Below are 25,007 nucleotides of genomic sequence, written 5' to 3'. Positions count from 1 at the left end.
TATTTAAAACATTTTTACTCTTCAGCCACGTTGTAACAAGTTGTTTTACACAATGACTTGCCTCCCCCACCCCTCTGTTAAATCTCGCTGTTCACCTGGGCCTACCCACTGTTCCTTATGTGGCAATTGGTATGGCTTCCTAGTGGCGTGATGACAACCTACATTTCTATGTATCTAGCAAGAAAGGATGACGGCGATACAATTCATTCAAAACATCTATTGATTGGAAAACAGAAGCTCACCTATTTTCTGACATCGCACACAGTTATCGGGCATATAATTATTGATAAAACACTATCACATCGTAATTTGTGAATGGCTGTTTTTGGGAGGGTGGGGGCATATGCGTTCACAAGAGCATATTGTTGCATACCACCCTGATCCTGTGAGCAGTCCGCGATTCCAGGGGTTCCCAGTGCTTACAGAGGGTTTGTGGTGCCTTTACGACATATGGTTTATTTGCACATATATGCAACCTGAGTCTGTCATGGAGGAGTTCACTGCAGTAACAGCCCAAGAGGGTCTTGCTTCTCCCATAGCTAGACCCTGGGATTCCAGCAGAAATCAGGCATGGCTTTGTCTCTCTGACTTCACAGTCTACTTCCCTGCTTCCAGCTTCTAGCTCACATAACTCAACTCTCAGCTTTGGCCTTTTTCTTTCTAACTCCCTACTGGAGTTGAGGGAGGGAACTGTCTTGCTTTGATTGTATGTAGCAGCCCTGGCTGAAGAGCAGAGTAGAAACAAAAATTTAAAATAAATGGTTTACTTCCAATATTCCCCCTCCCCTGCCATTTTTTAAAAAAATGTCTTTGTGATTTTGCCATGTCTTACACTGTGTGCTCCCGTATATCAGAAAAGGAGAGCATTTCTCTGTCATTCGGAGACAGGAGGCTGAGGGATTGTTTCTTGGGTGGACACACTGCCTGTTAATTTGTCTCCCTTTTCATTTCAGCTGACTCTGAAAACTTCATAACCCATTTTGTAGCCACTGGCAAGGCAGGAGGCTTATTGCATGGGGCCAGCACAAATGTAGCAGCCAGTAAATGAATCACAATCAGAAATGTGGTTGGTCTCTACCAACAGTACAATTCAGTAAAATGGTCATTGTGACCAGGTTTTTAAAAATGAAAAGTTGTGCTACATGTTGAATCCTGATTAAGGTTAAATTGAGTCATTATACCTTCTCAGAAGGCTCCTATGGTAATTTTTTAATGAAAAAATTCTGATTATTACGTTTATTACTTTCCTTAATATGTTTTTAGTGCAGAATTTTAAAGTGTTGTTACCCACTCTGAGACCTGCTGGTGAACAGTGCATTTGAGGAACGTTTGGTATTCAGACTGATGGTGGTGTCAGTTAACAAATGGAAGATAAAAAAAAACAAATCTATTGGTTGTAGAACTGCCCTGCCAAATGGAAATCTGAAAACACTTCTCCTACTAAGGCGTTTTCCATAAGAGAATGGAGCAGAAGTTGGGCAGGACAGCCTGCCTGTCAATTATTGGCGGCATCAGGTGATTGGCAGGTGAGTTGTCCCACCCACCCACCTGTCAAAGCTGGCCCCTAGGGGTGGTGCTGGGTAAGGATCTGGCCTGCAGAGCCCAGCCCCTGTTATAGTGAATGACACACAAGCAATATGTCATTCACAGAGACAGTTAATGCACAAGTAAACATAGTTCTGAATGGGACTGGTATGCCCTGTGTGACACCTGGCCTGCTGTCATCTGCTTTCTTTCAGAGATTCATGCTGAGAGGGCTTTTGGAACGTGCCCCCTCCCCCCATATCTGAACATTTTAAATTAAAATTTAAATGTCAAGTTTCTTGAAATTGCAATCATTTAATATATGTTTCATGACATAGCTTTATTTGAAAAAAATAATGTGTGTTTACTTAGTTAAAATGAAGACTGAAAAGTCCCTATCCCCGTGTTTTTGAAGTGCCCTTATGAATTAATTTTACACACACACAGAGGATCTAGTTCTCATTCCGTGTGTACTAGATTTCTTCCCTGTTTCAGGCAGCAAGAGCTTTCGGCGCGGGACTGTTAATAGCAGGTGTATGGCAGACAGAAATCCAACAGGTGCAGCTGAGCCCCGCCCCCAATCTCTGCGGCGATGGGAATTCCTTTTTTTAAAAAAACCCTTAAAAGGCACAAGTGGGCGGGTCGGAAAAGCGCCCTCCCCCGGGTGGGGGGGAAAGAGAGAAATGCTATGCAAATCGGAACGCCTCTCATAGCCAATGGCAGAAGGGCAGGAAGGTATCAAGGGTGTGCCGGAACCAATCGGGAGGCAGCAGGTAGCTTGTGAATGGGGAAGGCTGGAGGAGGGAGGAGCCGCCGCGCGCTCAGCAGCGAGGCTTAAAGAATCACAATAATAACACTTCCCCCCAAAAAAATCGTACAAAAAGGGCGAGCGATCGCAGGTGATCGAGGCGAGCGATCCTGGGGGAAGGCGAGGCCGGGCGCTGGAGGCAGAGGGCGGGGCCTGGCTCAGGGAAACCCGAGTGGAGAGAAAGTAACTTTGCAAGGCGCGGCATGGCAGCGGCAGTAGCGGAACGCCCGGGCAGGCTCTGCGGACAGGAGCCGCGGCTGTGAGCGCGCAAGCGGAGAGGGCTGCTTGCGGGGCCAAGCGGAAGGTGCCCGGCTCTGGGCTCGGCTCGGAGGAGTCCCTTCCTGCGAGATCGCGGCAGGCTGAGACCGAGGGACTTGGAGAGAGAAAAAACGCCCCGGGTTTTTTAAATTAAATTAAATTTAATTATTATTACAATCCGGGTTGCGCGATTTGGCTTTGGAGTAGGTGGGAACCTGCGGCCGGCTTTCCTCTTTTCATCGTCGTCCAGCCGGATCAGGCTTCCTCCTCCTCCTCCTCCGGAGCCGGTCCGGTAACCGGGCAGCGTTCAAGGGATCGGGCGGGCGCCGCCGGAGCGCACAGCCAGGCAAGGCGAGCGGGCGCCGGAGCGCTCCAGCCGCGCGTCATGGAGAGCGCGCACAGCTCGACGGCCGAGGAGGTGCTGCGGCGCTTCGGCGTGCGCGAAAGCTGCGGGCTGAGCGCGGAGCAGGTGCGGCGGAACCGGGAGAAGTACGGCGCCAACGGTGAGTCCTGCTGGGGCCGAAGCCGCCTCGCTCCCTACCGCCGGGGAACCGCGATGCCATCCATGGTGGCTTTCAGAACGGCGATGTCATCAGGACGGGTTTGGGGATTGGACCCAGGGTTAGCCCTACTCAGAGTAGACCCATTGAAACCTATGGTTTCAGGTCGCAGCCACGCCATGCAGTCAAAGCGCTCTGCACCGGGCATGGCTCGCCCCCTCCCCAAAAAAGAATCCTGGGAACTGTAGTTTTTAAGGGTGCTGAGAATGGCAGCATCCTTCAACTACAGTTCCCAGGATCCTTGGGGCAGGGGAGGCATGACTGACTGTGGTGTAAGAGTGCTTTGAATGGATGGGTCCTACCGATTTCTATGGGTCTGCTCTTGGTTGCAGGGATGCCAACTTGAATAAAATATGGGGGGGGGGCAGGTAAGCCTCGCCCTGCATAATCATCTCATGATGTGGCACATGCACACCATTTGAATGACAATGTCCATCGACTTTGAGGGCCCCAGCTCCCTCAAATATTATATTGGGGGGCAAAGGGACCTCATCCGCTGCGAGTTGGCTCTTACGCTGTTTGGGTGCAACCCTTTGTTTTCCACATAGTGGGCTACCTTGAAAGGGGCCCACCTAAACCGAGAGTTTATAACAGGGTGTGTGATCTGGGATAAGAGAGGTACTTTTAATGGTTGGGTGTCCTGTGGGGTTTATGTGAGGCTGGATAGGGTGGCTCTGTGGGGCATGGGAGTGCCATCCAGTTTGGGCAGTGGGTGGTAGGATCCTGAAGCCAAAGGTGACTGGGCAGAGAGAGAGAGAGAGAAAAGTGCAATCGCCAAGAACCGCAGCCACTCCTTGTAGGTGCCCTAGAGCAGCACCATGAAGGCAAGAACCCTCTGCCCTTGCTTTCAGAGATAGACTGCCCCTAAGCATGCTAGTTCCATTGAGATGCCGCAACGGACAGCCATTAATTGGATCCCCCCTCTCGGGACTTTTGTCTGATCAGTTTTAAAATAAGCACTCAAAGAGGAGCCCTGCTGCTAGAGAAAACCACAGGTTCCATTTAGCTGAGCAGCCTGCTTCCGTAGAAGTCGGCACAAGGCTTCCGGGGTGTCTGCAAAAGCAGCCTTTTACTCCCCTTTGTATTTGCCCCTAGTAATCTTACATTTGCAGCCGGAATGCCCTGGACCCTGGAAGCTCCATTGAGAGAGCTCCGAAATGGCAGCTTTTATGCTTGGAGGGGGAAGAGGAGCAACTGATTTATTATTTTTAAATGTTGCTTCAGAGGATAAATTGAGGTTAGGTTTGAAGACTGTGGCAGGGTGGCGGGTCAGAGATTATTTGGGCATGAAAGGGAAGGCTTGCACCGGCCATTGGTTACGGACCATGGTGGTCTGGCTGCCCGGTCAAGGAAGAACTGGCTGGGCCCTGGGCAGGCCCTGGAAGACTGCTTTGCTTAGCAGTTACCTGGAAGGTGAATCATAGAATCGTGGAGCTAGAAGATGCCCCAAAGTCATCTAACCCAGCCCCCTGCCATGAGAAGTGCTTGGAGCTGCGATTGTGAATCTGGTCAGGCCTGGACCAGGGAGGGAGAGCAGGGAGCGGACACCTGGATTTGAAGAGGGCAGAACACCTGGTTTGACTACTGGAAAGGATGCAGTTCTGAGCATCTGAAGGAGTGGTGACCTAGGTCTTTGGGGAACTGCTCTGTGTTGGGACTTGGCTAGGGGTTGATGTGTCTGTTGATGAATGGTGTGGGTGAATTTTGGGGTGCAGGTGACCTGAAAGAGGCTTCTGGAGGGGGATTTGGGTCAAAGGCAGAGTAAACACAGGAACATCAGCAAGCTGCTTTCTGTACCGGATCAGTACCCTCGGTCTCTTACAATGTGTGTGCCAGAACCCATCTAGCTGGGTGTTCCCTACACTGACTGGCAGCAGCTCCCTAGGGTTTCGTGTAGGTAGTAGTCTTCTCATCCCTGCTTGGAGCTGCTGAAAGGAATTGAAATTGGGACTTTAGGCATGAAAAGCAGATGTCCTGCAACAGAGCCTTGACCCTTCCAATGTTCCAGCACAGAATTGTAGGGTTGAAAGGGACCCTGAGGGTCCCCGGGACCTGGGAAACGAGCTTTCAAACCCTCACTCAGCCATGAAGCTCACTGGGTGACTTTGGGGCCCAAACACTGCCTCTCCGTCCGACCTACATCACAGGGTGGTTGTGGAGATTAAATGAGGCTGGGGAGAACCATGCATGCGATCATGATCTTAGAGGAAAGATGGGATATCATTCACTTATTTATTGCATTTATATCTCACCTATTGCTTCAAGGAGCACAAGGTAGAGCACATGGTTCTCCTCTTCCTCATTTAATCCTCACAACCACCCTGTGAGGTAGGTTTGGCTGAGAGGCAGAGCCTGGCCCAGGGTTAGCCAGTGGGCTGAGTGGGGATTTGAACCCAGGTCTCCCAGGTCATTGTCCGACACTCTAACCACTGTGCTACACTAGTTCTCCATTTGTGTAATGAATATTCAGGGTGGAGTGTGCAGGAGCCAGGGTTGGCAGAGGTGGCGTGGGTCAGGGAATGTACTGATTCAGGCTGTCACCCCACAGCTCACAGTATTGACCACTCTAGAGGTGAGGGAGCCATGGTGCTCTAGATCAGCTTTTCTTAACCCTGGTTCCCCAGAGGTTGTTGAACTACAACTCCCATCATTCATGACAACTGGTCTTGTTAGCTAGGGATAATGGGAGTTGTAGTAAAAAAAAAAAACAGCTGGAGAACCAAGTTTGGGGAAACACTGCTCTAGATGGTTCTTGCCGTCAGGCTGGTGCTCTCTTAGATGTTGCTGGACCAGGCACCCCCAAACTCAGACTACAATTCCACTCACCCCTGACCACTGGTCCTTTTAGCTAGGGATGATGGGAGTTGTAGTCCCAAAACAGCTGGAGGGCCGAGTTTGGGGATGCCTGTGCTGGACTCTCATCTCCCTGCCAGAGTGGCCAGTTGCCAGAGAGGATGATGGGAGTTGTAGTCCAAAGCATCTAGAGGGGAACGACTGACTTGGAAATAAGGCCCACTGGGCTACTACATTCTTTGGTAGCCACTCCCTCTAACCCAGGACTGATGATTATCATCCCCCCCCAAACCTTGCAGGCCAATGTTGGCACGTGGGCAGGACCACCCACCTGTCAATCATCTGATACTTTGATTGTGCCAGGTGAATGGCAGGTGCCCTGTCCATCTGCCAGACCTGGCCTACGAAGGTGGGAAGATAGTGACAGGGGGATGGCTTGACTTTCCAGGTGGGTGAGAGTTCCATAAAATTTATTATTCTTATTATTAAGACTGTGCATGCAGCTTGCAGGCTTCAGCCTGGCAGGAGCCAGCTGCAAATTATTGCATCGATTCTTGTGGGTGGAGTCCCTCCCCCCTTCCTCTCCAGTCCCAATTAACCTCCATCTCCAGGGCTCAGTCATGCTTAATGACATCACTGGAGCTTGCCTCCTGTGAGATCAACAGGGGCTGCCCCTAGGTCTCAGGTCTGAGCCGTGAAATCTCAGGGTCCTGATCTAGCAACTCTAGTATTTTACTTGGATGCAATGTTCACTATTGTATGTTCACTATTGTATTGTATTGTATTGTATGTTTGCTATTGTATTGTTCCTCAACTCTGCTGCAGATAGCTCAGATGGTAAGAGCACGAGACTCTTAATCTCTTGGTTGTGGGTTCGAGCCCCACGTTGGGCAAAAAGATTCCTGCATTGCAGGGGGTTGGACTAGATGACCCTCGGGTCCCTTCCAACCTTACGATTTTATGATGCTCAGGGATAAGAGACCTGTGACCTTTGTTTCCTGCGGGCGCCACCTCCCCCCCCCCCCCGAGACAATAAGATTTGGTTATCCCTACACAAAGAAGGGTGGAACTTGACACTGAGCCTCAGAACACAACCACACCTGAGTCAATATTTATCTGATTAGAAGAAAGCTCATTGGAAAGTCCTTATGCAGCCCAACCAATATTTGCATATGCAAATAGCTTTGATGAAGCTGAAATGAAGTGTGTGTGTTGGAAAATGGCAAAAGTTGGAGGATGGGTTGTGCCAGGTTGTTGGGTTGTTTTTTTTAAAGGCAATTAATTTTTTTAAAAAAACTTTGTAAAACTAAATTGAGTTTCAGAAGCAATTTGTGATCATCTGCGCAGCCTATTTTTAGAGGATGCATATTTGTCTCTCTGTGTGTGTTCTTTTAAAGGCTACTTATTGTCGGTGGGTAGAACGGAGGGGAGCCTGTTGTAGTTCTGCAGCAAAGCCCTTTCTTGCAACGCTCTCTGGATTATAGAATTGTTGGGTTGGAAGGGAACCCAAGAGTCATTTAGTCCAACCCCCTTCAATGCAGGAATCACGACTAAAGCATCCATGACTGATGGCCGTCCAAGCTCTGCTTTTAAAAACCTCCAATGAAGGAGAGTCCGCCACCTTCTGAGGTGGACCGTTCCATTGTAGAACGGCTCTCTCCAGCAGAAAGTTCTTCCTGATGTTTAGTCAGAATCTCTGTTCTTGTAAATTTGGAGGGCATGGCCAGCCCTAGTGTTGCATGGAGTGAGGCAGCTGCCTTGGGTGGCAGATACTGAGACGGAGGTAGTGAACTCAGCTGGGCATGCTATGCAGCCTTCTTTTTGCTAGCCTTCTGTCCTTGGGTGCCATAGAGGATGCTAATTTGTCTTCAGCGTTAAGACTCAGCTGCCCAAGCGGGAGTACTATTTTGACACGTGCTTCGGACTGCAAAATGTCTTGGGCCGACTGCTGAATGGCTTTGATCAGGCACTGTCAACCTTCCTGGATGCAGGGGCACACTCACAAACCAGAAAAATTGTTGTGGGCACCCCACACCTAGAGGCACACACTGCAACCTGCTCTTTCAAGCCTGATTTGATGGGACAGGGAATGCTACCTTTTGGTGTCAGGGAACAGTGTTAGAAACTCAGATATATAAGTTAACCCAGGAGTCAGCAAACTTTTTCAGCAGGGGGCCAGTCCACCGTCCCTCAGACGGTGGTGGTGGGCTGGACTATATTTTGGAAAAAAATAATGAACTAATTCCTATGCCCCACAAATAACCCAGAGATGCATTTTAAATAAAAGCACACATTCTACTCGTATAAAAATACCAAGCAGGCCCCACAAATAACCCAGAGATGCATTTAAAGTAAAAGGACACATTCTATTCATGTAAAAACACGCTGATTCCCGGACCATCTGTGGGCCAGATTTAGAAGATTGGGCTGAATCTGGTCCCTGGGCCTTAGTTTGTCTACCCATGAGTTAACTGCCAAAACGCACCTTAAACAGCTTATGGTGGCCACAATGGTATGTCTAGGTGCCACCCCCCTCTCCCAGTGGAGATTGTTATTATAATTATTCATTTCATTTCTATACCGCTTTATATTTTAAAGAAAATATATGGGATATATATTCAGTAAGTAAGCTCTTCTCCTTACCTGCTTAAGAAAACTGGAGGGGCCAGCCAGGTGGAGATGTCAGTCACCAAGCTAGCATCCAGAGATCTCTAGGTGGTCACAACTGGACCTGCGCCAGTCACAAGACGAGCCTGGCGCCTGGCTATTTTCGAACACTGTTGGGGAAGACCTCTCCGGCCAGCTTGTGCACCGAAAGTCGTCTTTCCGCTGACCAGCTTGGCGGATCCTGAACTGGCGCCCACCTCTGGCTTCTTTACAGACTCAAGGGATGGCTTTGGAGGTTGAAGGTGATCAACGGCTGCCATCCGGTGATCTCTTACTAGGCGCTGGTGGACTTTGCGAGTCCTAGTTCTGAGCAAGCATGCATAGGATCGGGCTGGGTGCGAGTTAACCAGCCCTTCAGGATCAGGGATCTTCTGCCACATGTGCTCTTGGCCGTTCCGCAGGAAATCAGGAGGGATTGAGCACAAGCTGATCTGCAAGGCGAACTTCCTAGCCAACTTCCTAGCCAACAGTATCGGAAGCTGCCTTGAACTGAGTTGGAGTGTTGGCTCTCTTCAGACAAGGGACATTCCCAGTCCTACTAGGAAATGCTGGAAATTCATCTCAGGTCCTTCTGCATGCAAAGGTCTACCACTCATCTACCACTGAGCTACAGCTCTGTGGGTATAGATGGAGACCGCCAAGACCCTACAAATCTTCGGTGTTCAATTGAGCCTTTGGTTTATAATAGCACATTGCATTTTATTAAATCAAGGGTGGAGAACCCGCACCCCACCAGATGTTGCTCCGCTCCATCACTGACCAGTGACCATGCTGGCTGGGGCTGAGGGAGCTGGGAGCCGCCAACATCTGGAAGTCACCAGGGCTGGCAACCCCTGGAAGAAAAACTGCTGCGTTTTGTCGGGTGGCTAGAAGAAACTGAAACTGGAAACCCTTCTTGACTGTGTAGAGAAATGGGGAAGAACATCTGCTTTGCATGTGAAAGGTCCAGGTTCAATCCCTGGTATTCGTCGGGAAGGACTGGGGAAACCCATTGGAAACGCTGGAAAGCTGCTGCCAGCCAGTGTTGACAGCACTGAGCTTGATGGACCAATTGTCTTCAGAGCCAGTGTGGTATAGCTGTTAACATATAGGGCCTGGGAGACCAGGGTCCTCACTCAGCCACGAAGCTCATAGGAAAGTCACAGCCTCTCTGCCTAGCCTACCTCACAGGGCTGTTGTGAGCAGGAGAACTATGTACACCATCTTGAGGTCCTTGGCAGTGGTGGACTTTGGGGTTTCAAATTTCAGCAGCGCCCTGTGCAATGCTAAAACGCAAACCGGCCGTGCTCCTCTAAATCTGCCTCTGCTCTTGGAGGGAAGGTGGGTTATGACTGTAACAATTAGAATTGTTGTTGTTGTTTAGTCGTTTAGTCATGTCGAACTCTTCGTGACCCCATGGACCAGAGCACGCCAGGCACTCCTGTCTTCCACTGCCTCCCGCAGTTTGGTCAAACTCATGCTGGTAGCTTCGAGAACACTATCCAACCATCTCGTCCTCTGTCGTCCCCTTCTCCTTGTGCTCTCCATCTTTCCCAACATCAGGGTCTTTTCCAGGGAGTCTACTCTTCTCATGAGGTGGCCAAAGTATTGGAGCCTCAGCTTCATGATCTGTCCTTCCAATGAGCACTCAGGTCTGATTTCCTTAAAAATGGATAGGTTTGATCAGTCCATGGGACTCTCAAGAGTCTCCTCTAGACCATAATTCAAAAGCATAACAATTAGAATATGTGCCCTCAAGTAATCAGTGAACCTGTTGCAAAGATGTGCAGTGGTACCTCAGGTTAAGTACTTAATTCATTCCGGAGGTCCATTCTTAACCTGAAACTGTTCTTAACCTGAAGCACCACTTTAGCTAATGGGGCCTCCTGCTGCTGCTGCACCTTCGGAGCACGATTTCTGTTCTCATCCAGAAGCAAAGTTCTTAACCTGAAGCACTATTTCTGGGTTAGCGGCGTCTGTAACCTGAAGCGTATGTAACCTGAAGCGTATGTAACCCGAAGTACCACTGTATTATTTTTTATTTCTTTAACGTGGTTATGTCCTGCTTTTCCTCCAGGGAGCTCAAGGTGGCATGCATGGTTATTTTCCTCCACATTTTAGCCTCACAACAATCCTGTGAGGTAGGTTAGGCTGTCAGTTAACATAAGAATATATATATTTTTAAAAAGAAATGCAAGTAAGGAGCTGGCCCTACCATTAGGCAGAGTCAGGAAGACGCTTCGGGCAGCGGTGAGGTGAGCAGTGGCAGCAAGATGTCAGAGGAGAGAGCTGTGTGTGCTGCAACACCTGCCCTGTCCAAGCCTGTCGCTTATGAGTGTGGCCAGAGGTCTTGTCCCATCACCAGTGTCGAAGTAAGCTGTCACTGCCAGGGTACAGAGGTGCCATCTTGGGCCCAACAGTGGAGGGGCTCAACGCCACAGTACACACCTGTGGCATCATGCACTGTGTTTAGCGCATGCCTCTGGTATCACGTGTGCACCCTGAACAAACTACAACTCCCAGAATTCCTTGGGGGAAGCCGTGATGATCTAAAGTGGTTTCAGAGTGCTTTAAGGATAGGGTGCAGCCTTTTAGTGGTACAGTGGTACCTCTGGTTACGAACTTAATTTGTTCCGGAGGTCCGTTCTTAACCTGAAACTGTTCTTAACCTGAGGTACCACTTTAGCTAATGGGGCCTCCCGCTGCCGCCGTGCGATTTCTGTTCTCATCCTGAGGTAAAGTTCTTAACCTGAGGTACTACTTCTGGGTTAGTGGAGTCTGTAACCCAAAGTGTTTGTAACCTGAGGTGTTTGTAACCTGAGGTACCACTCTATTTGGTCATAAGCTGGACTGAGGCCACAATGGCCAGGTAGGCTTCCTTAACGATTTGCTCCTTTTCCATCCGACAATGTGCAGAACGGCTTGTTTATGATGGATGATTTTGCCGTCAGAGCGGAGCCCATTTATAAATTAATGGAACACTGTTTCTTGGGAATGGTATTTATTTGTAATTCTATAATTAAAAGAAGGTTGTAGCTTGCTGCATCCTGGAAGGCGTTCAGAGATCGAGCGCAGCCAAATTAAAGTGAATCATTCCTACGCTTTTTGGAGGCAGCTTCTTTGGAGACAGTCCAGTTGGTGGCGGTTTCTCCCATCGAAACAAAAAAACCCACATTGTTGTGAGAAATTGGCCCTCTTCATAATCTTACGGGTGCTTAAAAAGAGGGATGTGACCTTTTCCACAAGTGAACAACCAAGCTCCCATCTACAGAGCAACTGTTTTTATAGGCATTCATTGAAATTTGGTTTCGGGCTAGGACTGCAGAGCCCTGGGTTCAAATGCTACTTTGGCCCAGAGTCTTTGGATGAGTCTCCAACCTGCCAGCTAAGATTTTCTTTGGAGACTCTGTTGTTGGCGGTTTTGTTTTTGTGAGGTGCCTAGTGGCCAGACCCACCACGAAAGTTCACTGAGAAAGTTCACTGTGGTGACAAAGTATTGTTCCCAGTGGACTTCTGAAAGAAAAAATGGCTGCCACAGCTACCTCATGTGGAGCCACCACCAATAAGTCTCCACTTCTGTTCCCCTCAAAAAATAGCTGAAATGCACCCCCTCGGTGTTGAGCATGTTTTGACTTTTTCTTCTAAATGAGGTTGTGAATTAACTTGTGTTGACTGTTTTAATTATAGTGGGCAGTGTTCTGGGTTTTCAATTGGAAGAGCAGTATAAATATATATATCAAAATGTTAAATAATATATAATGTTTATATATATATTTGTTCCTTGTTGATGGGATCAGGGAGGGACTTTGGTAATCTTTCGTAATATGATACCCTGTGCAAGCCCAAACTTTGTAGTATTTTAGGTAGGGTTTGAAATCAGCAGGGCGCCAGGCACATTTTGCACCTAAAAATTCTCCATTTGCGAGCACCTCAAAAAGTCTGCGTGCCCTTTTTTTGCGCCTGGTTGACAGTCAAGGATTACTGAAATAATGTATGTGCTTCGAAGCCTCAAAGTATATGTTAAGGAGTTTAACAATAAAGAGTAGAGTGTTTTGAAAACTGAAGTATGGTACCATTATTTTTACTGGAAACACCAAATTAAACATGTATTAACAATTTCTGATAAAAATGTGTCGCTTATGTGAATTGTGTGTTATTTCATGCTTATCAAAATAATAAATGAAAATTGTTGCCACATGGCAACTAGACAATCTGTTTTCGCACCCACAACCCAGGTCTCAGGAGCCATTTGGCTGCTAGCTCTTCTATCCCAGTTTCTAACACTGAGTTTAGGGGAATGAGGGCCTCCTAACAGCTTTCAGCACCCTTATTTTTTAATTTCATTTCACAAAACATAAATACTGCTCGGTTGTATTTACCTTTAAGAAACTACAGTACTTAGTTTCTTTGGGGAAAAGCCATGACTCTTGAAAGTTGCCACATGGTGCTTTAAATGTACACTGTGAGAGGGGGCCTTAAGGCACCTTCCTGAGTAAAGAAACTGCCTCCATTTCAAGGCAGTTATGACTGGGGAAAGGGATAAATAATAAATTCTGCCTTGAGGCGCAGATAGATATGCTGGTGCTTTGTTATTCCAGGGAATATATGTCTTTGTGGGGCCGGTTTGTGGGGTGCTTTTGAACCTCCATGTCCCAAATAGGAGGGGCAGCTCCCGTGATATACTTCCCTTCTGTAAGGTGCTGCTTCTCCAGGAATGAATGTTGAATCCATGGGCTCCATCTACTTTCCTGCGCGTAGGACAAAAACTTGAGTCATAATCCCATTTCTGGCTGTTGTTCCCAGTTTTCTTTTAGTGGGGTGATGCCAGTGGTTCTGTTTCCCACCCCATGGCGGTAGTCCCCATCAGTGGCGGACCTTGGTGTGTGTGGGGGTCCTCTAATTTCAGTGGCACCCTGTGCAGCAGCAAAAACTGGCACCTACTTGCCTCTCACTTTCCATTCTACCTTATAGCTGTGGCACCCTTGTGGCACATGTGATCCCAAAGCTCCGCACTCAGAGCAGCCACGCCGGTTGTGCTCTCCTAAATCTGCCTTTGCCCTCATTGAGTCGTTGGAAGCGTCCCATTCAGATTGGTTTGCCCCCCTTTTAAAATAGCTCCTTCATTTGGGTTGACCAAAGTGGGGAAAATACAAGCGAATATTCCTCGGTTCATTTTCTCGCATTTGCTCTTGCTTCTGTGTTCGTGGGACGTAGCGTCGCCTGCCCACCCTAATCTTGGAGCGGTGCGAGATTCCAGGCGTTTACCTGGGGTTCACGTTTCCTTTTGGGAATGAGGCACAGCGGAGACTGTGGCGTCTTTAGGATTTATGGTTTATTGACACATCTATGCAACCTGAAGCTGAGGCTCCAATACAGGCATAGGCAAACTCAGCCCTCCAGATGTTTTGGGACTACAACTCCCATCATCCCTGACCACTGGTCCTGTTAGCTAGGGATGATGGGAGTCGTAGTCCCAAAACATCTGGAGGGCTGAGTTTGCCTATGCCTGCTCTAATACTTTGGCCACCTCATGAGAAGAGAAGACTCCCTGGAAAAGACCCTGATGTTCGGAGAGACTGAGGGCACAAGGAGAAGGGGACGACAGAGGACGAGATGGTTGGACAGTGTTCTTGAAGCTACCAGCATGAGTTTGACCAAACTGTGGGAGGCAGTGGAAGACAGGAGTGCCTGGCATGCTCTGGTCCATGGGGTCACGAAGAGTCGGACAACAACAACATGCAACCTGAGCCTGAGATGGAGGGGTTTGTAGCATTAACAACCCCAAAAGGTCTTGTTTCTCTTATAGCCAGAAATCAGACATTGTGCTCTGGCTGTCTGGCTTTCCATCCTCAGCTTTGCTTCTAGGTCACATTGCAGACACTTTCAACTCTAAACTCGGGCTTATGTCCTTTTCCCATCTTATATAGAGACCCCTCTCTCTTGCTTTCTTCATGGCCCATCAAACTAGGTGATTACCTGAACACCTGACTTGGTTAGCTTCTAACACTTGCAGGTTCCAGGGATAGAGTGTCTGGCACCCAGTTTAATGCCCCAAGCCTTGATTAAATTCCAACACTTACTGTATCCAGGGATTTATCGTGGTCTGGCACCCACAAACTCATAACACTAGAAGAATACAGTTGTGGGGCTGGAAGGGACCTCCCGGGGAGCCCTCCTTGTCATTGGTGGGCAGGGGGCAGAGGTAAAAGTGGGTGGAGCAATATACAGTAGGTCATATTCCAGTCATAGGAAAGTTCAGAGCCTTCTGCGTGTGTGCGCACACACACACACACACACACACACACACACACACACACCTACCTCCATGTAGGGCAAGCCAGAGGCATGATCACATTTCAGGAACTCTTCCCAGCCAAGCAAAGGCACTTGAGGGGGCTGTTATGCAGGGCTTTTGATGGGTGGCACCCAGGGAAAAGCCTCAAGGGATGGATATGGATGCTGGGGGTGTGTGCATTTGAGCTGTGGAATAGAGGTTCTTTCCCCAGGATTTGGAGGAAGACAGCTTTGTTTTGAAGGATCTGGTGAGTTCACAGCCAGATCTGCAATGTGTAGATTTGTTAGTCTCTCCTTTTTCTTTTTAAAAAGTGATAAATGGTTGCTAGGAAGAAATTGTTTGCTTGTTGCATAACCGTGTGTGTTCTGCACACACAAACCGGCTTCCTGCTTCCATTAGGCTTTTATTATTATTATTATTATTATTATTATTATTATTATTATTATTATTAAGTGCCAGCTAAGCTTCAGAACAGCTTGATCCGTAAAATGTGCTGGGAGGGACAAGGCAGACCTTAGCAAATTAGTTTGTAGACTTTCCAGATTTTCTTCTGCTTTTGCATCTTGTCTCGCCTTCTGAGAGCCAAACCCGAGGCTCTGCGGCAGATGTGTGAACAGTCCTCTGGCGTTTTTTACGAAGGAGATCAAGCAGTGGGGAGGACGGTGGAGGGGAGGGTAAGGCAAGTTGACCCTCTCCCCTCTCTGACTTCTTTTTCTCCCATGAGAGACAAGCACACTGAACTTTCCTGGCCTTATAACAACAAGAAATGTCACAGGTGCCCTCTTTCTATTCAGGTATTTAGCTTTCTGATATGGCATTGGGGGAGAAAAAAGAAATGCTTTTTTTTAGAATTTAAACAACTTCCTGACTCATCCAGCTCAACTTTCTGTTCTTCAGCACATCGCCCACCTTCCAGCCCCCGATGCACACACTTAAAACCGTCTGATTCATAAACATTCAGTCCGCCCCGCCCCCTTCTCCCAATCCTTTTTTCCTCTGGGGAAATCCAGATTACATTCAAAATGCCTTGGGTGCTTGATAATTTAATTTAAGTAAGCCCTGAATTTTGAATTGGGGAAAGATTTGCTTTCACTTTTTAAAGCCTATTGGGCTGTCAGCAGCAGCAGTGCAGCTATAAACACAGGAATTTGGATAGAGGGGAGTTGTGCCCTGAGCTTCGTTTGGAGACATACGATGGGCTGTTGCTCATGCTTGAACATAAGAAGAGTTTGCTGGATCAGGCCAATGGCCCATCTAGTCGTCCAGCATCCTGTTTTCCCAGTGGCCAACCAGATGCCTCTTCTGGGAAACGCGCAAGCAGGATTCAAACGCAAGAGCAGTCTCTTCTCCTGGGGGGCTGAGGCTCTGATTTTTAAAATAAATCAGAAAATGTCTTCACCTGCTCTTTGATCACTAAGATGCTCAAAGTGGTTAATATGACATTAGGAAGAACTTCCTGAACGCAAGAGCTGTTCGACAGCAGACTCTCCTTTGTGGGAGGTTTTTAAGCAGAGGTTAGATGGCCATCTGCCAGGGATTATTTTGCGATTCCTGCATTGCCAGGGGTTGGACTAGATGCCTCTTGATGCCCCTTCCAGTTCTATGATTCTTTGGCCTCTGATTTTGTAAAAGCTGCATAGCCTTCAACGCCCTCTGTCTTGCCACTCTTGAATCCTGATACATCCCAGCCCACAATTTCAACTGATGCATAGCAATTACAGTGGTACCTCGGGTTACAGACACTTCAGGTTGCAGATGCTTCAGGTTACAGACTCCGCTAACCCAGGAATAGTATCTCAGGTTAAGAACTTCAGGATGAGAACAGAAATTGTGTGGCGGCAGCGGGAGGCCTCATTAGCTAAAGTGGTGCCTCAGGTTAAGAACAGACTTCCAGAACGAATTACCGGTAAGTTCTTAACCAGAGGTACCACTGTATATCCTGCTCTTCAGCTGGAAAGGCTCCCAAGGCAGCTTACATCTCAACAAAATACAGTGTGGTCCCTACCCTTGGGCTGATCTAAGAAGGCATGGCACGAAAGGAAAATGGAATGGGGAGGGAAGAGGATGTGTCCATTCTCTTTTAAAGCCATCTAGGTTGGTGACCATCCCTGACTCCTGCAGGAGTGAGTTCCATAGTTCAACTGGCCGTGGTGTGAAGAAGGGCTTTCTTTTATCTGTCCTGAATCTTCCCACATTCAGCTTCATGGGATGCCCACGAGTTCTTGCAGGGGGAACTTTCCCCTATGCTCTTTCTCCATGCCACACATAATTCTTTGAACCTTTTTCATGCCACTTCTCCCTGGCCTTTTCTCTAACATATGAAGTCCCGAACACTGCGACCTTTCCTCATAGCTGAGCCGCTCCATCCCCTCAATCATTTTGATTATCCATTTCTGGACCTTTCCCAACTCAAATAGGATATTGTAGAGTCGGAAAAGGTTCAGAAAAGAGGGGGGGGGGAACTGGGTAAAGAGAGACAGCTTGGCCAGTTAACCCCTCAAAATATATACAGTGGTACCTCTGGTTACATACACTTCAGGGTACATACGCTTTAGGTTACAGACTCTGCTAACCCAGAAATAGTACCTCGGGTTAAGAACTTTGCTTCAGGAAGAGAACAGAAATTGTGCTCCATTGGCGCGGCAGCAGCAGGAGGCCCCATTAGCTAAAGTGGTGCTTCGGGTTAAGAACAGTTTCAGGTTAAGTACGGACCTCCGGAACGAATTAAGTGGTACCTCGGGTTAAGAACTTAATTCGTTCTGGAGGTCCATTCTTAACCTGAAACTGTTCTTAACCTGAGGTACCACTTTACCTAATGGGGCCTCCCGCTGCTGCTGCACAATTTTTGCTCCCATCCTGAGGTAAAGTTCTTAACCTGAGGTACTATTTCTGGGTTAGCGGAGTCTGTAACCTGAAGTGTCCGTAACCCGAGGTACCACTGTACCTCACTCTTTCTTTTCCTGCTGTGACGATGTTATGAATAGATCTTTCTTCAGAAACCCATCCCTCAAATGGGAGGCATTGATATAAAGAGTGCAGTGAGCATGACTTTCTGAAAGCAGCATGAAAGAGAGAAACTTTGTGGCTCAGAGTGAGTTGACATGGGGCTGCTGGGGGTTCGTGTGTGCGGGGCGGGAGCGACTCTGCGGCTTCTCGACTGTTTCCATGACGCGCTCTCTGTGTTTGTGAGATTCATTCTTCCGTCGGATTAAAGCCTCCCTAACCGTTTTCGCGAGAAGCTGCTGGGGCCGAGCTGGAGGGCTGCCAGCTGCTTCCCAGATGGTGGAAAGCACGGGTCGTATCAAATAATTGTTTCGTAATCTGCACACACCCATTGGCATGGCTGGACGTTGCAAACCTGGTCTCCTAGGTTCTTCTCTGAATGGTACCTCAGGTTAAGAACTTAATTTGTTCTGGAGGTCCGTTCTTAACCTGAAACTGTTCTTAACCTGAAGGACCACTTCAGCTAATGGGGCCTCCCGCTGCCACTGCACGATTTCTGTTCTCTTTTTAAAAAAATAATAATATTTATTAACAGTTTAAAGGGTATAAAAGAAAGAAAAATAATTCAACAAAACAATACAATACAATACAAATACAAAAACACTACATAACACTGACATTAAAAACATTAAATTAACAAAATACAACAAACACAATTTAAAACACATCCATAATTTCAGTATCTTATCTTTCATTCACTTATTTCCACGACTTCCTCACACCTCCCTTTTTGTATTCCACTTCAATTAACTGTTTCATTTTATTTTTTTTAATAAATTTTTATTGATTTTCCAACATATATTAAAACACAATACAACTAACAACTAACAACACATAAACAAACAAACATATAAACACGTATAATTTCTTAACCTCTTTTTCTTGAATCTTGTTTCAACGACTTCCCCATACCTCCCTTTTCTGCATCCCTGATTTAAACTATTCCAGCAACCCCTAATTTCAATACTTATGATTCAATTTCTAATCTTTTTCCTTCAATTAACTGTTTCAGCAAATCCTTTCCATCTTCCTCAGTTTTCTGTCCTGTAATTTATCTTAACTTATTTTAACCTTATTTTTTTCCCCTTTGATACATTAAAAATCCATTTATACTTAATTCCTTATAACCTTTCTGCTAAAGCCATATAACTTCATTCCAACATTTTCCTAACATTCATTAATTTTACAGTATTTCTGTAAATAATCTTTGAATTTTTTCCAATCTTCTTCCACCGACTCTTCTCCCTGGTCTCGGATTCTGCCAGTCATTTCCGCCAGTTCCATATAGTCCATCAACTTCATCTGCCATTCTTCCTGGGTGGGTAAATCTTGTGTCTTCCAATACTTCGCGATAAGTATTCTTGCTGCTGTTGTTGCATACATAAAAAAAGTTCTGTCCTTCTTTGGCACCAATTGGCCGACCATGCCCAGGAGAAAGGCCTCTGGTTTCTTCAGGAAGGTATATTTAAATACCTTTTTCATTTCATTATAAATCATCTCCCAGAATGTCTTAATCCTTGGGCATGTCCACCAAAGGTGAAAGAATGTACCTTCAGTCTCATTACATTTCCAACATTTATTGTCAGGTAAATTATAAATTTTTGCAAGCTTGACTGGTGTCATGTACCACCTGTAAATCATTTTCATTAAATTCTCTCTTAGTGCATTACATGCCGTAAATTTCATACCTGTGGTCCATAACAGTTCCCAGTCAGCCATCATAATGTTATGTCCAACATCTTGTGCCCATTTAATCATAGCAGATTTTACCATTTCATCCTGAGTGTTCCATTTCAACAGCAAGTTATACATTCTTGACAAGTTCTTAATTTTGGGATCTAACAATTCTGTTTCCAATTTTGATTTTTCCACCTGGAAACCAACTTTTTTGTCCAAATTATATGCCTCCATTATTTGATAATAATGAAGCCAATCTCGCACTCTGTTTTTCAATTTCTCAAAACTCTGTAGTTTTATTCTGTCTCCATCTTGTTCTAAAATTTCCCAATATTTCGGCCCGATTTCTGTTCTCATCCTGAAGCAAAGTTCTTAACCTGAGGTACTATTTCTGGGTTAGCGGAGTCTGTAACCTGAAGCATCTGTAACCTGAAGCGTCTGTAACCCGAGGTACCACTGTACTTAGGCCGTGTTCGCACCATACACTCGAGAATTGCCGCAAGACAGCCTTTCATCTCCACAGTTCCGTGGTTGGAAAAGAAAGAAAGAATTCTGCATGGTTTCTGAAACAAAAACCAGCACAGCTTTTTGGGGGATGTTCGGCTACCCCCAAAATAAAGTGGAAGCCAGCATGGGATGCAAGCGCCCCATTAATCTATCTGGGTTTTTAAGTTTTCACTTAAGTTCAACTCCCCCATCCATGCCCCCACCCACCCACCCACTAAATCAAATAAATACATAAAAATATTTAAATAAAAGTAGAAAGAATCAGAATATTTGAAATTGAAACGCTCAATGCATTGGGAGAAAAAAAGGAGGAATTTGAGAAGGAAGTGCTGAAAAGGTTTTCAGCAAATCCAAGAAATCTTGTTTTAGTTTAGATTTTTTAAAAATAAGGTAAAAAAAGGCAAGCCCTTTGTAATTTTGCAAAATATACTTGTTAACCGCGTGAAAGGTAGTCCCTGGTGTTAATTTTTTATATTTAGTTTTCAAATGATGGAAGATTTTTGATTTCTCTTGAGTGCTTGGGATCAAAAGAAAGTAATTTAAAACAACTGTTGCTGAGAAATTTCAGTCCAAAATCTTCCAGACAGAGCCAGACAGAGGATGATGGCAGGTGAGTGTCCTGTCCCACTCTCACATAAGTCCTGGCTACGCCCATGTGGCCCCGTCTTTAAAAACGAAGGGGTGGTTCTTTAGCCGAAAGTAAGAGTTTAAAGGTGGGAAACATTTAAGGAGCAACTTGCATAAACCTCGATGACTTTTCACTGACTAATGCACACAAATACCTCCTCGCCCAGGTCTTTGGCAAAGAAACAGCATGAATCACCCACTCTGAAGCTGTCTGCCACCTGCTGCCAGCTCACCTTGTGTGTTTTTAAACACCTTTTAAGGGTGCTTTAATTCTGTATAGATAGTGGCTGTTTTATTGCTCTCTTCCTGGGACCAGCTGGTGAAGGGCGGCTTAAAGACACCTTAAACAAATGTGCTGATATCTGAATGGTGCAGCAAAGCTGTTTCAAGTGGAGATGAAAATTTGGACTTTTGTTTTCGGTGGTCCCCAAATAAAGCCATGCCTGGTGAGTCACAAGAAGAGCACTTAACTGCTTCTCCTGGTTGGGTTCCCCCTGCGCATACCTTTGTAAACCAAGAAAACTTTAATAAAAATATTTTTTTTAAAAACAAAAACAACCCACACGGGACACATTCTTTCTTTCTTTCCACTCATCAATATGTTAACATTGCATGGAGCAAAAAAAGTAAACTAAGGCCAAAAATTCTGTGGGATGCTTTTTTTTGTTGTTGTTATTACAATGGTTGAAATTTGGAGGTTATACTACCAGGAAGGAAACAATAAACTGGAATGACTATATTGGATGTTGGTGTAATTTCTGCGGCGGTAAAGTATACCCGGTGTTAGAAATTAGCCAGGTGCGTTTTGTGCCAGGAGCGGGTCCAGTTGTGACCTCGTGGAGTTCCCTGGATGCCAAGTTGGCGACTGACATCTCTATCTGGATGGCCTCTCCAGCTCTCTTAAGCAGGCAAGCGGAAGAGCTCATTTTTTGCATTTATATCCCACCTTTTTCTCCAAGAAGCACATGGTTCACTCCCCTCCTTGGTTAAGCCCTTCAACGACCCTGTAAGGTAGGTTCAGAGGCTGTGACTGACTCCAAGGTCACCCAGTGACCTTCCTGACTGAGTGGGGATTCGAACCCTGATCTCCCGGGTCCTAGTCCGACACTCTAACCACTACACTACACTGGCTTCCTAGAGTACATCTGCTGTGGGGAAGCTATATAAATTAAGCAAGCAAATAAATATGGGGGAAGCAAAATGTCACTTCGAGAAAGATCTGAAATATTTTCCTTGAAGCTTGAATTGCTTTTATTCTGGATTGTTGTATTTTAATGTGCTGTAAACTGCGTTGAGATCCTGTCTTTAAAATATAAAGTGGCATAGAAATGATGATGATGATGATGATAATGTCATTGAAACAACAAAAAAGGCACCTAGACATTCTGTTGTGGTGACTAGCGAAATGGTGTCTGGGCGGATTTTTGCTGAAAAGGCAAAAATGCCTAGGAAAGCCTGGACATATGGCAAATACAGTGGTACCTCAGCTTACATATGCTTCAGGTTACAGACGCTTCAGGTTACAGACTCCGCTAACCCAGAAATAGTGCTTCAGGTTAAGAACTTTGCTTCAGGATGAGAACAGAAATCGTGCAGTGGCGGTGTGGCAGCAGCGGGAGGCCCCATTAGCTAAAGTGGTGCTTCAGGTTCAGAACAGTTTCAGGTTAAGAATGGACCTCCGGAACGAATTAATTACTTAACCCAAGGTACCACTGTAGGGGGAGATGTTCCCCCCAAAAGCTCGACAGTTTTGGCCAAGTGCCACCCAGGAAAGATTTCAACCGTGTTCAACCCTGGCGCTATTTATCCAAAGGTTATTCCGCCTTTCATGGAGGTGTGGCTTTGGGAGGGCGGAAATCTGTTTTTCTTGCCCCTGTGCAGCGTAATTCCCTAGGTACATTAGCTGACCTGCTGTTTCCTGGCATTTCAAAACTCTGCTGCACATATATTTTTAACACAATCGGAAGAGGGGCGAGGTGGAACGAAAATGAATTCAAAGGAATGAGCTGCTGGTTGGTTTGCTTGTTTGGACTGGGGGGTGGGGTTAGTTGCATTTGTGCTTTTTTACATGTCGCCACGAAATCCCAATTTCTATGGTCACTGCTGGTGAAAATAGATGGGTCTGTGTACGCTGAGATTCTCTGGAAATCAGGGGAGGGGACGGTTCCAGTTCCTAAGAGTCTTATGTTTCTTGCACAGCTTCCTCCAAGCAGCTCAGAATAGCATGCATGTTCCTTCCCCCTTCTCACCCTCACGACAACAACCCCACGAGGTAGGCTTGGTGGACAGTGACTGCGTAGTAAGCTTTGCGGTCGGTTGTGGGTTTGGAACCCAGGTCCCCTTGGCTCTAGTCGCCAAACTTTTCGAACTCAAATTCTGAGAGAGGGGGTGCAAAATAGCAATATATACGAAATCAGAATGACAGCCACCTCAGGATAACCTTAGGCTTAGCGTGGGAAGTTAGCCATGCCCTGCTGGTCCCGTTTGGGGAGGTGAAGAAACATTTACTGCTACTAAGACAGAGGTCAAAGGTTTGACCCCAAAGGTTTCAGAAAGGGCTGTAGCTATTGCATGCTGAAGGTCTAGCTCCAGTCTCCAAGAGCATCTCTACTAGTTAGGGTTGGAGAGACCCAAGTGCCAGACCCATGTTTCCAGAACCATGAGGACTGGAGTCTTGGTTTATTTTGAAGGGAAGGGCCGTAGCTCAGTGGTAGCATCTACTTTGCATTCCAGAAGTCTCAGGTCCAACTTCCAATGGCATCTCCAGGTAGGCTCCTTCCTGAAACCCTTTAGTGTACTGTAGACAATACTGAGATAGGTGGACCAGTGGGCTGATTCAGTATTTGATTCCGATTCCTATGTTCCTAACCCCAATAGTGCTTGCTGAATGAGTCCACAGCGTCACAAGAAGATTCCAGCATTCCGGGGGGTTGGACGAGATGACCCTCGTGGTCCTTTCCAACTCTATAGTTCTGTGATTCACTGAGGGGGTGGTGGGGACGGACGCAAATTCCAAGGGCCGTCTGGCAGTTCCCTCCCTGCAAGAAGTGAGGTTACAGGGAACCAGGCAGAGGGCCTTCTCGGTGGTGGCACCAGCCCTGTGGAGCACCCTCCCATCAGATGTCAAGGAAATAAACAACTATCTGACTTTTAGAAGACACCTGAAGGCAGCCCTGTTTAGGGAAGTTTTTAGTGTTTTGTGGTGTTTTTGATATTATGTTGGGAGCCGTCCAGAGTGGCTGGGGAAATTATTTATTTGTTTGTTTGTTTGTTTGTTTGTTTGTTTGTTTGTTTGTTTGTTTGTTTGTTTATTTATTTATTATATCATTGGACATGTTACTCAGCTGGGTGAGCCAATGTTCTGAAGTCCGTATGGGTCATACAATTTCATCTTCCCTTTTCTGTCTGGCGCTGACCTTTGTTCAGAAATGTAAATTATGTTCTTCAGAAAAGAGCAATGAGGAAATGGGCTGGAGGCTATTGCTAGAAATATTTTTTGGTGTGCCAGGTGTGGACATCTTTGGGTGGGACGGACATCTCTTTGACACATGCTTGTGTCGGATAACTGCGCCTGCCGAACAGTATGTCCTTAGGAACTGTGCTTTCCAAATGTCAAAACGCCACATCGCCTGAGGGGCAGGAGTGATGATTGAGCCAGATAGCAGGGGAGTGTGGGTCAGGGCGGCTGCACCCATGACAAATTGTGTGGAAGAGTGGATTTTCGCCGGTGCTAACTGGGTGTTACGCAGACTTTGGAGAGACAAACCTCCCTCTTCGCCACAGCTTTAAAAGCTCTTAAAGTGACTTGATTTGGATCTGATACACGAGAACTAGACTCATCACAAAACCATTACTTTGATTGAATCTAGGTGCCCACCTTTTGCCAGTGGGCTGCCACATATTCCAAAACAGAACCAAAGGATTGTACAAAAAATGTACAAAATCATTTGGTTCTATCCAACTATGTCCTTCCCACAGTATACTCATTGAAATTAATGGAGCTCAGATAGACATAGCTGTTAATTTCATTGGCTTTCTCCTCTCCTGAGGAGAATACAACTGAATTAAAATACACATCTGCACACTTTGTGTGTGTGTGATTCAGGCAATGTGCTTCAGTTTTAAACACCTTGGTAAAAATACAAGATCAGTTAAGGCAGGGGGTCCCCAGCCTTTCTGAGGCCAGTTGAGTCATTTGGAATTTTTAGATAGTTTTGTGGGCTCCAACACAACACGGCTGTGGTGAGGAGGGTGTGTAGCATAATGCAAGTCGACTACCATACGTCAAAGAGCAGGAAAAGGCCACAGT

The 25,007-nt window shown here is 46.4% G+C and overlaps 1 protein-coding gene across 3 annotated transcripts in view; it reads left to right on the top strand.

The window, feature by feature from the left end:
* The first annotated feature begins 2,242 nt into the window (after positions 1 to 2,242).
* Positions 2,243 to 25,007, top strand: part of LOC310750016 (sarcoplasmic/endoplasmic reticulum calcium ATPase 3) — an 89,952-nt gene continuing 67,187 nt past the window's right edge. For 2 of the 3 annotated variants that reach the window (XM_083587554.1, XM_083587553.1), the window contains exon 1: positions 2,320 to 3,093. In XM_083587554.1, the coding sequence (XP_083443680.1) occupies positions 2,976 to 3,093 (118 nt within the window). In that variant the 5' untranslated portion in view covers positions 2,320 to 2,975. Of the gene's footprint in view, positions 3,094 to 25,007 lie in introns of all 3 variants that reach the window. The other variant, XM_083587555.1, reaches the window with a different exon arrangement.

This window comes from Podarcis filfolensis (genome assembly GCF_964270895.1).
Source record: "Podarcis filfolensis genome assembly, chromosome: 15".
Classification (NCBI taxonomy): domain Eukaryota; kingdom Metazoa; phylum Chordata; class Lepidosauria; order Squamata; family Lacertidae; genus Podarcis; species Podarcis filfolensis.
Note: the sequence above shows the minus strand (reverse complement) of the source record. Positions and strands in the feature narration are given on the sequence as shown.